At 55.2% G+C, this 12,188-nt stretch overlaps 4 protein-coding genes across 4 annotated transcripts; 1 reads left to right on the top strand and 3 right to left on the bottom strand.

Annotated features, from left to right (window-relative positions):
- Positions 1-1,270: 1,270 nt before the first annotated feature.
- CPAR01_03868 (uncharacterized protein) lies at positions 1,271-1,845 on the bottom strand (the record flags this gene model as incomplete). The annotated part of the gene is made up of 2 exons (XM_060488154.1): positions 1,271-1,627; positions 1,681-1,845. The coding sequence occupies 2 exons, from the start codon at positions 1,843-1,845 to the stop codon at positions 1,271-1,273; spliced, it is 522 nt and encodes a 173-aa protein (XP_060352360.1).
- Positions 1,846-2,503: 658 nt separating this feature from the next.
- On the bottom strand, positions 2,504-2,713 carry CPAR01_03867 (uncharacterized protein; the record flags this gene model as incomplete). Its single annotated transcript, XM_060488153.1, has 1 exon — positions 2,504-2,713. The coding sequence occupies one exon, from the start codon at positions 2,711-2,713 to the stop codon at positions 2,504-2,506; it is 210 nt and encodes a 69-aa protein (XP_060352359.1).
- A 3,365-nt stretch (positions 2,714-6,078) lies between these two features.
- On the top strand, positions 6,079-6,492 carry CPAR01_03866 (uncharacterized protein; the record flags this gene model as incomplete). The annotated part of the gene is made up of 1 exon (XM_060488152.1): positions 6,079-6,492. The coding sequence occupies one exon, from the start codon at positions 6,079-6,081 to the stop codon at positions 6,490-6,492; it is 414 nt and encodes a 137-aa protein (XP_060352358.1).
- Positions 6,493-8,867: 2,375 nt separating this feature from the next.
- Positions 8,868-11,459, bottom strand: CPAR01_03865 (glutamate-cysteine ligase; the record flags this gene model as incomplete). Its single annotated transcript, XM_060488151.1, has 5 exons — positions 8,868-9,995; positions 10,168-10,879; positions 11,026-11,180; positions 11,311-11,376; positions 11,430-11,459. 5 exons carry the CDS (start codon positions 11,457-11,459, stop codon positions 8,868-8,870), a joined length of 2,091 nt encoding a protein of 696 aa, XP_060352357.1.
- Between the last annotated feature and the right edge of the window lie 729 nt (positions 11,460-12,188).

Here is a 12,188-nt window from a genome sequence, read left to right as displayed (position 1 = left end):
CCGGAACAAAAAAGCATGGTGGTGTAGCAGGCCGCATTGCATTCCGCAGCATAAGTTCGTCAGGACGTTGCATGCTCCTCTGCTTGCGGCATCGTAACGTGTCTTGTTCCGAGAACGAAAGGCCTGTGTGAAGTGGGCTTGTGCATGGCATACGGGAGACTCGGTGTGCACCGCATGCACAACGTTGGCAGACATCGGCTCCGGGCCGGCTGGTCTGGCATGGAAGAGGAATGGCGGCACCCCAAGGTCCAAGGTGGCGCGTCTCTGCGTCTCGTCCATGCGCCCGCGCGGTGCAGACGAACCCTTTCGCCAGGCACCCTACATGCATCGATGGAGTGACGCATGGGTACAGTGCAAGAACGTGAGTTTTCTCGTCGCCCTTTCAATAGTATTTTGGCGCAATCCAAGCGCTCATCCATGTGGGCAGACAAGTAGTCAGCCGCCCCTAGGCTACCTTGGCAGGACCGGCTGATCCTTCTCCAAGGCTACTAGAGGGGAAACATGGCAAGAGGTCAGCCATGGTGCTACCAACCGCGCGTGGCTGTTGTCACTGTACATTGTTTGACAGAGTGCAGGGCTGTACAACGGCATCAGAGTCAAAAGCTGCAAGCAGGCGCATCTGCATCTATTCGAGATCTCTGTTTCGTGCTGTGCGAGCTTTGCGGGAGCATAATAAGGGGGGACAGACGATGGCATCGTGTTGCGTGGCTTCGTGTAGAGTCCAGGCCAGGCCAACGCCGCCAGCTGAGCATGAGGAGTGCTGATCTAAGAGACTTGCAGTATTGACCGATGAGGGGCTGGTGGACAGGTTTGATGACGGGGTTCGTGAGCTGCGAGAATGTCTAGGGAGTCCTCCGTACAGGTGATGATGATGTTGAGGACGACGCAGGTTCGTGAGGATCGGGATGGGTCCAAGTGGGCTTCGACCAGGTGGGTCCAGCTCGCCGTGAGAAACCTCGTGGCAGACTAGAGGTCAGTGCCATGGGAGCAGATTGACTCTTTGCAGCATTCCAAGACTGAGACGGCCCGTTTAAGCAAGCTGTGCGGTTTTGATGGTTAGCGCCCGACTGCCGCCTTCCATATCTTGTTCATTGGGCTTGGCTTGGACAACGTGGAGAGCCGGAGACCACGCTGAAGGTTTCAAAGTTGGTGGCTTGAAGGCTGGACATAATTAAATCTCGCTTGAGCAAGGGGGGGTTGATCCGGGAAAGAGATATGACCGATCCCAGATTTAGAAACTGGAGGGCTAAGACGATTGAAGCGATAATGATCAAAATTCTGGAGGCGGGAGATGAAGTCTGATAGCCGCGAAGAGACTATTCGGCGCCGTCGAACGGGCGTCCGAGTCATTCCAGTGTGTAATAGGGCCGCGTTGCATCAGGTTTTCTGTGTCGCTAAGGTGGTTGCGGACGTGCTCCTCCTCATCTCGGCCGATCTTTGGAGAAATTATAATCGCACATTTTGAGTTTGGTGGCCAAGGCCTAGGGCGAAGTTGAGGACGGGCAGAATATCTTGCCATCTTCCGTAGAAAGTGGATGTGACAGGCCACTAGGCGGCTGACGAGGAAACGCAGCGTTTCCGGTCGTGGAAAAACAAGGCGGTCAACATGGCCAGTGCTGGTGTCCATCTGCAGTCGACGTGGTGGTTTGTACACAACTTGTGGTTTCATTCTGGATAGTCCCGCGTGGCGTGGTTGGCAGAGCTCGAGAGGAGTAGGTAGAACAAATTGGGCGTGGCAGCGAGATGAGACAAGGCCAGACCGTCATGTCTCGTCTTGGTGAAGCCCGAACGTGCCTCAGTAGGTAGCTCGTAGCTTGAGATGGGTTGCCTTGGAACAATCGCCATGACGGAGTCAAGGAACACCAGGCGCTGCTTGATGGAAGCACGTACCTACGCCATTTTTTCCGAGCACAAAATCGCACAATATGACGGCCCTTGGATATAGCGCATCCGGGGATGTCGATGTGGACCTGTGATGGTTGGGCTGGATCTGAGTCCATCTGCCGGGCTGAATTGTGCTCAGATGCTTGCCAACATTTAGACCGAAGTTCCGTCCAAAGAAGAGGATCAAGAACTTGACCTGATTGAGTGATGGCAGCTTGGGCATCCCACTTCTGCCGTAGGATAAGCTGGCTTGAGTTCGCACCTAGTCATGTTGCGGTATGCTTTACGTTGCTTTTTCTTTGGTTTCCGTAGCCGCAGTGATGGCTCCTTGAGTGATCAGAGACCTCGAATGCATATGTGATCTTGTCAGTGACGATCAGGCGCAGATCGCAGAGTGGCAGGCAGAAGAACTCCCGCTCGCATTTCGCTATTGCTATTATTGCTTGCCTCGGCTCGGGCTTCTTTATTTGTCTGCGGCCAAACCGGGCTATTTCCATCCCACCCAAGCCGGCGAATAGACTGTTATCCGTCATCTGGAGGTAATTTGAGATGGCCAGATGAATACGTCGGACTCTTATGCACATTGATCAGGAAGTGTATAGTAGTAGAGGAGGGGCCGTTATGAACAACCTTGCGCGCCGGCCGATGGTAGATGGTACTCCGTGCGGTACGTCTGGTGAGGATCAAGGTAGCATCCCTGGAAGCAGCGTCCCTGTCGTATGAGCAGCGCCGGCGCCGACCCGAAACCACGGTTGTCCCTGTTAAGGAGCGTGACAATGGGAGAAAACGGACAGCAGCCCCGACAACAGGTATCCGTACCAATTACCATGTGCCATGATAGGTCTGGGTTGGAGGGAATTGCAAAATGGTTGTGTGGATTAGAATTGCGCTGTTTTTGGAGGTTCTACCGAAAGCCCATTGAACTCTGCTGAAGGGGGAGTGCGATCAGAAGCTGAGGCAGTGAAGACGGATAGATTGGTGGCTGATGATGCCGGGTGCCAAAGCGAAAGTCTGATGTGGTCGGGTCTGTACGAATAGTGTATGAGGGACAGCGACAGCGGAATTGAGGTGTGAGGAGTGGTGTGTGGTGTGTTGTGTGTGGTGTGAGGAATTGAGGAACATCGAGGAACATGGACCCCAAAAATCAGATCAACAGGGTTAGCAGCTCGATCGCGGAAGCTCTTGGAAAATTCCCGGCGCTATTTTGGGTGGGCTGTCTGATTGGATTGATGTGACCTCGGACGGGGGGGTGTGGAAGTGGAAGTTTCTGGGAGACACAGCAGGAGCGGTACGTGAGGGTACTTGCCGCCATTTCTCACAGTGAGATGATAGTGGAAAAGGTGGAAAGATGGTCGGGCTGGGGCTTCCCTGGAAGAGATTACCTAAGTGGGCAAAAGGTGGCCCACATCGGACCCCGGCGGCTCCCCGGATGCGATCGCAGATTTGCGTCGATTTAATTGCGATTCACTTTGGGCGGGAAAAACGGGGGTGGATCCTCTCATGGCAGGCATCCCTCCACTCACAGCCCGTTGTCTTCTAGCTACCCATACCGTGAGGTAAGGTACCTTAGGTACGGAGTACGAAGTACGCACCTACCTACTACGCACCTTCCACAGGGCACGCCGCAGTCCACAATGGAAGTCACCACCATACCTACCTACCTTTACCTCAAGGCAAGTGCCTACCCGGCAAGAGAGGAACACGACAGGACGGAGCGAAGGAAGGACCATGCTGTAAAATGCCTCACAACGTGCCTTCCTTCCCTTAACTTACCGGGCTCACCTCGTACCTTAATTCTGTCTGCCTGACCTAGACGCACTCCCGAATGGATATTTGGTTCCAAATTCCCCAAGGTTCAAAGTTGGGATGTCACCTCATCCCCCAACACCAGCCCTGACTGTCTCTCCAGCTGCCAGACTAAGCTACATCCGCGAAATGTTCGTCCCATTTTCGCATCTCACGACTCGTGTGTGGCGTGATATTTCCAACTCCCGTAATCGTCAACGTCTTAGCGGGCTTCATCTCTCCCATGCTGTAGCAGGAGCCCGGGCTTCTTTCTACACCGTAAACCATGGCTTCCAGGTTCCTAGCCATGCATCGCTCTTCACTCAAAGGGCCTGCCTCGGTACCTTACCCGCCACACACCTAGGTAGTATACATACTGCACAGTACCTCAGTACCTGACGTTGCAAATCCACGCACCCTATTTTCTGCCTTTCTGCCGCTTGCTCAAACCAAGGTAAGGTAGACTGGCCCATCGTACATAGTCAAATCGTGCTCGGGCATCCCGTGCTTGCTGGATCGTGGGGTAAGTTTTGTCGACTCAGATTCTCAAGTAGCACCATTTCTGAGCACCTATTACACAACTTACGAACTTTCTCTCTCAGCTTGAAGGGTCAAACTTCACCAATGTTGCCCGCTCTATTGCAGGGTCTGAAACTCTTATCGTTCTGGAACCGAGTCTTCACGAGCAATCTACCCGGTGCGGATTGGCCGGCCCCGTCATGATCTCCCGGTCTCCAGCCAACCTGTAGGACCTAGTGAGCTATTGAATGATCGAACGTTGTTGCCCACTCCCGTCCTCCTCACTCGGGCACTTGATGGATGATGGGTAAAATCTACAGACCACCCAAGCTTGTAGCTGCAATGTACCTGTCGACTAAGTCTCCATGCCATGCGAGATCAGGCACTATGCTCCACCTCGGTCAGAGCCTTCCCAAACCAATGACATTTCATAACGCGGCCTTTTCCCTGCCGATGAACACGAGGAAGGAGACACTAGAGCTCCACTCCGGGCCCGAGGCAGAGGTTAAGGTACATTGCCCGTACCTGGTCAAGTCATAGTCTCATGTTCTTCCTGTCTGCCCCCGTCGCTGCCTCCACTCACAAACTCGACCGGGCCAACCCTCTTTCCGCCTGCTGACCAACGGCCAGCAACAGATGACAACCTTCCTGGAAGTTCTAGTCCCTCTTTTCCTTTCTTTGCCGACCGCAACTGCAAGATCGGCCCCTCACCTGCGGTGACAGTGGAGCTCTCCAAAGCGAGCGCGACCCGATCTTTGGGTTCGTATCGTGCATATTGCCTGTCAACCATCTGACCGACTGTTTAGGATCCCAGGATTGTTGCCATCGCTTCATCCTCACTCGCTCTCGTTTCCAACGTCGTCCCCAACTCCTCTCCACCCCCTTCCAACGACAAGTTGCAATCCATCCAACATACATACCAGGGTCATTATCCAATGTCTCTAACTTCTTGTGTCGGCCCCATACACTCCGCTTATTGTCTGCGTCCGCCCGAGGAACTTCGAACACGTCAGAGCGTCCTTCCTACGGAGTACACCCCTCAGGAGTCTTGTTCGGGGCACACAAAGACATTGAGAAATGCTCGGACGAGTTACTGGGGCCGATCTCAATGACGGCAGTTGCTGCAGAGCAGAATGGAAATGGAAATTAACGCCAACGACCGCAGCAATATCTACGCCTAATTTACACACTTCACTTTCCCATCTGACACCAAAGCATTTTGGGAAATCACTTCGTCGCCCGGCCTGGTCTAGCCCAAGCCATACACCAAGACAACGTCCGTTGCCCGTTGATCTCTGCTATGGCGCAAAGCTCCGTGCCTCTCCCCCGCCACGTGGGGTCCCCAAGCCCTGAACGCAGATAAGCTATGCTACTGAGATCTTCGGATCTGGGCCCGGCCCATTTCTCTCCCTGATCCATACCAATACCCAGCCGCAGTACTTCATCGCCGTACGGTGATGCCGTGTGGCATAATGTACACAGTATGAGTCCTGGTGGCTTCTCTCCCCTATCGCTTCCAGCTGCCAGACCCTAGCTGGCCACGGATTCCTTGCAAATGGCCGCGGATGGCGTTCCTCTCTGCTAAGGCGTAGAACAGGGACACAACGACAACAACGGGCAGGCAATAGTGTGTGTAGAAGGACTGTGGTCCCCTCCCCCTTCAAACACGCTGACTCGGACCACATGGGTCCGGACAGAGACAGAGGTATGCCATGCTACAGCCCATGTCCCTGGCCGCCACCTGCTCTCCTAGCCTCTGGGCCTTGCCTGGCTTGTCTAAACGGCACCACCATTGTCCATATTCGACTCGGCGTTTAAACCTTCGCGCTTCTCCATGGACGACATCGTACGATTCTCATATGGCTTCAAGCTCTCCCCCTTCGCTTCGCCATGCTTTCTGGCCTAGATCCCTCACCTAGTCCACCGATTTGCTCCGGCTTCCCACGCTCCATCCCGCATGGTCACCGGGTCCAGATCTGGTTGGATCTCATCAAACGATCTGACACCCGTGTGTCTGCGCAAGGGTGCGTTTCCGTCCGTCTCTGGCCGCGCTACCGCCCAACCGGCTCGCCAATCTCTAAGCATCAACTTGTCACATCTGACGGCCTGGGCGTGTATCGACCTCGTACCGTGCGCCAATGGTCTTGGTGGGCATCATCACAACCAACCTTTGGTGGCCCGTTACAAAGTTCACAATACCGTTCCTACGGCCGTTCGCCATGCCTATCCGCTGCCGCTGCCGCTGCCAAACATCCACAACACATGGCGATCCAACAGCCAATACGAATATTCAAAGTCAGCTAGTGGTCGCAGCACCGCCTCGCGTCGCTGAACCAGTCCCAAATTGCTCACAATCCCGTGCGCGGGAAACTAGCTCCTGCCTCATCAATAGCGTGGTCCGTAAAGACTTCGCATCGCACGTCCAGCTCAGCCTGCTACGTCATGACGGTCCAGCAATCGAACCATGGCGTCTCGCGTCGATCAAGTCCGCTTGCGGTTGCCACCTCCAGGCCGCCTCAGCCTACCCACACGATTCCCACGCGACATGTCAGAGTGATGGCCTTTCCGAACGCAGCGATGTGGCTATACCGAAAGCAAGGCTGTCGTGAAAGCGCCGCGTGCTGTCCCTACCTCATCAAATGCAGTGGCGGCGACGCTATCAGTATAGGAACGTAAGGAAATGAGCCATTGTTGGCTCCTCAAGTTCTGGACTGTACTTCCATGCATGACCGTTCAGCCAGCGTCTCATTCGCTCGGAGACTCTTAAATGTAGTAAGGGATCGAGGACAGCAGTGGAATCCTTCCAGATTATCTGTGGTGTAGGCTTCGTTCTTCGGTCCTAAACTCAGAGGATGCGGTCCGCTAGTCCTGCCACATCACTCGGCAGAGCTCAAACCGCCAAGCTGAGATGCACAGTTGCACACGACCTCTCCTCAAAGGCTCCAAGTGACAGATCGCGGCTTGGCTTTGGTTTGATGAGAATGCCCGAACCCCCCTCCACCCCCCTTGTATTATCTTCAGCTTCTTGACGTTGTGCTGTGGAAAGATGCACCGTGCCAGCACACCTCGCTGCCGGTACGTTGACCTATTGTCTTGCAACACGGGGCTGATATGGCTCGATCTGGAGAAACGGGCAGCCCACAGCATACCAAAATAAACACAGACAGAAGCCTGCCTGCGTCCCCAGTGGCAACCTAGCTAGTCATCCACGGAAGAATGCCATCTTGAGATCACCTTAAATTTGCCGGCACAATGGGCGGGCAACCAGAGGGGATCGTCCGCTTTCGAACGAGCCGGCTTCAAACCGTCAACGCCATAGCGTCCTGTCATTCAACTAACCTCGTTGCATGTCATGGCAAACCCTTCCCCAATCGAATTGCCGGTGCAATTATTCTCGCCACAGGATCGCACTTGTTTGGCGTGCGCCATGGTCGAGATCCAAGACATGGCCTGGCGGTTCAGCAAGCTCATCCGGCCCAACTGATGGAGAGCGCTGTGGCTCGCGCCTTTTCGAGGAAACATCACACCAACCACCCCGTGTCGATTTCATTTTCGAGTTTGGCGTTTGGCTTGCTAACAGGGCAAGCAAGCAAAGCCAGTACACTACACGCCTCTCTCCACACACCCACTCCCCTTTAGTTCCCAGATTACCGGCTTCCCGGGTCTTCCCTTCCCTGGAAACTGGAAACTGGAAACGGGAAATTCCATCAGCATGCGCCATTCCAATTTCTCCATCATGAACTTACGGCCGGTTCCAGCTTTCCGGAACATTGCCATGCGGCTTGGAAGCCAAGGGCTGTGGAATTGCCGCGCAGCCTCGAGTCAAGAAGCTACAGGTAAAGTGAACTCGTCATGTGGAAGCCCGACAAATGTCTCAGTTTCGAGACGCCTCGGGAGTGTAAGGGGACGTTCACGCAGGCTTCTCGTTTTCCAGTAGATCGAGAAGGATACCGCCACGGGTTCTAAGTCACTATGGGAATCCCTGGCTTCCTACTAGTCTAGCCCTCTGCAGGAGGGAGACAAACAAAACTTCCGCTAGAGAAAGACGGGAAGTGCGCCGGGTTCCCACTCCCACGGGAGCCATGAATTCGACGCCTTCAGTCGGGCTAGGGAAGTTGAGCAGCCTGATGATGCGCTTACGTTGGGCTGGGACCTGTGGTCTGTCACTCGATCCAAGATCGTGGGTTACCTCAGATTTCACTTGGTCTTGGATCTTGGATCGACGACGCAGGATCAAAATGAGACATGTTCGCGACCAACTACGCATTTGGCTTAATCATTAACTCCCACGCTGGCACTGGTGTTGGTCCTATGGTTCACGCCTACGGCTGACGTCTCTCACGCTCTCTATATCCCCTTCACAAACAGGATACGTCATGACTGAACTTGCCATTGCTGTCTTAATATATGCTTTTTGAGTCTATGAGTTCATTACGTGCACGGAGATCCTATCCAAGGCGCCGCCGAATGCGAGCTTTCATGTGGCTGATGGCGTCGAGACCCTAATCTGCTCCCTCCTATTCGCTTCCTGCACCCCCTGGCCTTCGGGATGTTGCCTTCCTATTCTTTGCTTTTTTGGACCCAATGCCTCGGTCGTGATAGTGTTCCCATGTCTCCGTAGTACTAGTGAATTTAACCAACCTACGCACCTTACTGACCTACGTACGTGGGTACCGCATCTAAGCCTGTTCGGAAGCCTTCCTCTTCCTCGCGGAGACCTCCGGCTGCTGCTGCTGATCACCGCTGGCGCCGCCGCAGCCCCGGCGGAAGTTCCCGAGCAGCTTCGGCAGGCCATGGATATCTAGCCCCGCGAACCCGGCTCCGGCCGTCTCGCGCTCGCCGATGGCGACGACGGCGGCAATGATGTCCTTTTGCACGTCCTCGCCCACGACGCTGTCGTGCTTGTAGCCCGGATGGACGTCGACGAGGTTGCGGAGCCAGCGGGCGGCGGTGTCGAGCTGGCCCGAGGCGCGCTGGCTGATGAGGCGGAGGTAGGTGTCGAGTTCGCAGCGGGTTTGGACGTCGACGTTTACGCTGTCGAGGTAGGATTCTACGAGGGGGATCAGGCCCGGGAAGCCGTCCGAGGAGTCTGAGTTGCTGCCGTTGATGATGTCGTTGACTGTCATTTCGGCGTATTCGTCTTCGACGGGGCCGACGGGGGTGGGGGGACGACTAGGGACTGCGGAGCCGGGGCGGGAGTTGGGACGACTGGCGTCGTTATCGCCGCCGCCGCCTTGGGTGAAGTTGTTGACGCGGACCTGGCGGCTGGGGAAGGGGTTCCTGCGGAAGAAGAATTTCTCTTTGAGGACTGCGTCGACGGCGTGTGCGCGCTCCATGTTCTCGTCGACTTTGGTGATGGGGATGTAAAAGTTGAGGTCGAACGAGAGGATGGCGCGGGTGACGAGGACCATGAAGACGGAAAACGCGGCGTTCTCGAAGTCGGTGAGCTGGATCTCCATGGGGCGGAACTCGACGCGCCAGCCGATGGAGTTGTCGGCGGGCGGGGGCTTGAAGCGCATGTGCTGCCAGTTTGTGGACTGGAGGTTCTCGAAGTGGTCCGTCTTGGAGAGGTCGAGCTCCTGGAGGTCTTCTTCGAAGACGACGATGGGGTCGCGGATGAAGAGGTGGGCAAAGTGGGTGGCGAGGCGGTCGTCCATGCCGCCGTCCATGAGTTTAGATTTGATGGACTCGTCGATGACGAGATTCGGGTCGAGGTATTCCTGGCGGAGGCGCGGGTCTGTGGAGATGTAGGTTGAGTTTGAGGCGTAGCGGGACTTGGGGATGCGCCAGCGGTCGTTTTTAAGGGGCTGTGTTGTTGTGTTAGCATGTCTTTCCTTGAGGTTGTTTATATATATATCTTCATATATGTGCAGATACTCATGGTGTAAGATGAGGAGAGAGGTACAGGAGTAAGGGTATTTGTGAGTGAGTGAATGAGTGGTTGAATAGTCCAGCCTGTGCTCTTCTGTAATATCTCACCTTTTCTCCGAGTTCCTCAGGGGTTCTGCAGTCCACGGCCCGGCTGATCTGATTCCACCTCACGTCGGTATTGGCCAAGAATCCCTTATACACGGGCGTGGCCGCCGTCAGGGCGAGCATGATGGGCCCCAGCGGGCTGAGCTGGTCGTACATCTTGCGGCCCTCGGTGATGTTTTTGGCCTGGAAGGTAATCTGCAGACAGCAGCTGCCCATGCCGAATGCCATGGCGTCCATGTGGATAAAGTTGTCCGGGGCGGCGCCGCCGTCGCGGACGTCGTCGTCCTCGGGCCAGTTGTGCAGGTCGCGGTTGACGGTGGGATCCTTCCAGGGGTTGGGCGTGTTGGTGTCGTGGAAGACGGGCACGTTGACCTGGACTTTGCGGCCGCGGCGCCAGCGGATGTTGGCGGCGAGGGTGGGGAAGCGGATGTGCGGGTTGGCGATCTCGTCGGGCACGAATTGGGAGCGGAGTTTGGGGCCCGAGGGAGGGTAGTAGGGTTCCGTGAAGTCGCCCGGGCAGCCGATGCGGGGGAAGGTTGTGAGGGTGATGGGGTACTCGTTGCTGTGCATGTGGTCCTTTGCGATCTTGCGGCGGAGCTTCATGTCGGGTTCGACGTCGAGGAGTTCCTTGAAGCCGATGCCCCAGGGTTTGCCGGGGGTGGCTTCGAGCATGAAGCGGCCGAATTCCGGGTGGAAGACGGGGAGGGTTACTGATCTGTGGTTTGGGTGTTAGCATAACCGAGGCAAGGCTCTTCTTCTGCTCTCGATAAATTGCGCCATGGATCGGCTCATATGGCGGACGTCGCCGGATGAGAGAGAGAGAGAGAGAGAGAGAGAGAGAGAAATAGAGGGTGAACATACGACTGTTCCCTGGCGACTTCCTGGAGCTCTGGTACGCAGCCTCCCTCCTTTGCGAGATCCGGGCTCTCGGCGAGTGCTGTGAGAATCTCGGCTTGTCTAAGAGACAGGCGGACCTTGGGCTCGTCCTTTGAGTAGGTCACGACCAAGTACTCGACCTTTCGTGAACATTGTCAGCTCTCGGGTCCTCATCTCTTGCAGTCGCTGAGGGGTGCCGTAAGAGCATGAGACGCTGGCACTCATCCATGAGGCAGCAGAGCATCATCTCTCACAACAGGGTTCACATACCTCATCTCCCCAGAGCATAGCATCGCGTTCTTTGCTCTTAGCCTTGTTCCATATCTCTAGGAGTTGCTAAACCATCCAAAAGAAACTCAGGTCAGCAACACTTTCATGACCCCAAAGACCGACGATAGCCTCGTGCGAATTCGTTCCATAGTGAGAGACAGAGAGACAGAGAGCGGCGCTCGAACCTTGATACCCCACTCGCGGACCTGATCCGCACTCTTCTTGGCCTCTGGCCAGTCGAGAGGGGTTCCCAGTGCTCTACGTTGAAAAGTATTAGAAGAGACTGCATCATTGGAATATCTGTATTTGGATAGCGGGAGCGTGTGAGGTAAAAACTTGCAGGAGACCCATGGTTTCTGGTGATGTGTGGCTACGGCTTTTTCTTGGTGGTTTGTTTTGAGAGGAGGTGCGGCTACGGCCGGGTTTGGCCGGTGATCGGCGTTTTGGACGATGACGGAGTTATGAGAACAAAACGGCCCGAGAAAACTAAGGTAGGAAATTCCGCGCGCCAGCCGCAAATATCTGGAATGATAAGTTGCGATAAGAAGGGTCGGATATTAGAGTGCTTGGTATAATCAAGTCGGAGAGCATCTACTGTAGACCAACTCTCTACAGCTCTACGAGTGGCGAGACACAAAGACGTTGCCCGGTATGGAGGGGTTGGTTTTCTGATAAGACGTCAGACCAGGCTGATTGTCGTTTTTTCTTTCTTCCCCTTTGCCTGCAGGCTCACGATGCAAGGGTCCCGAGCGGGAAAACAAGGCGGAACTGTTCGAAGCGGAATGACGGCGCTTTCGCAAAAGGGTGGGAACGTCTTTTCTTCAATGGTTTGTTTTCTCTTCCTTGCGATTGCGCAATTGGTCTCGGCAAGCCGAATG

This window comes from Colletotrichum paranaense, assembly GCF_030867605.1.
Source record: "Colletotrichum paranaense strain IMI 384185 chromosome Unknown Scaffold_3.1, whole genome shotgun sequence".
Taxonomy (NCBI): domain Eukaryota; kingdom Fungi; phylum Ascomycota; class Sordariomycetes; order Glomerellales; family Glomerellaceae; genus Colletotrichum; species Colletotrichum paranaense.
The sequence above is the reverse complement of the archived record's forward strand: the minus strand, read 5'-3'. Positions and strand labels throughout refer to the sequence as shown.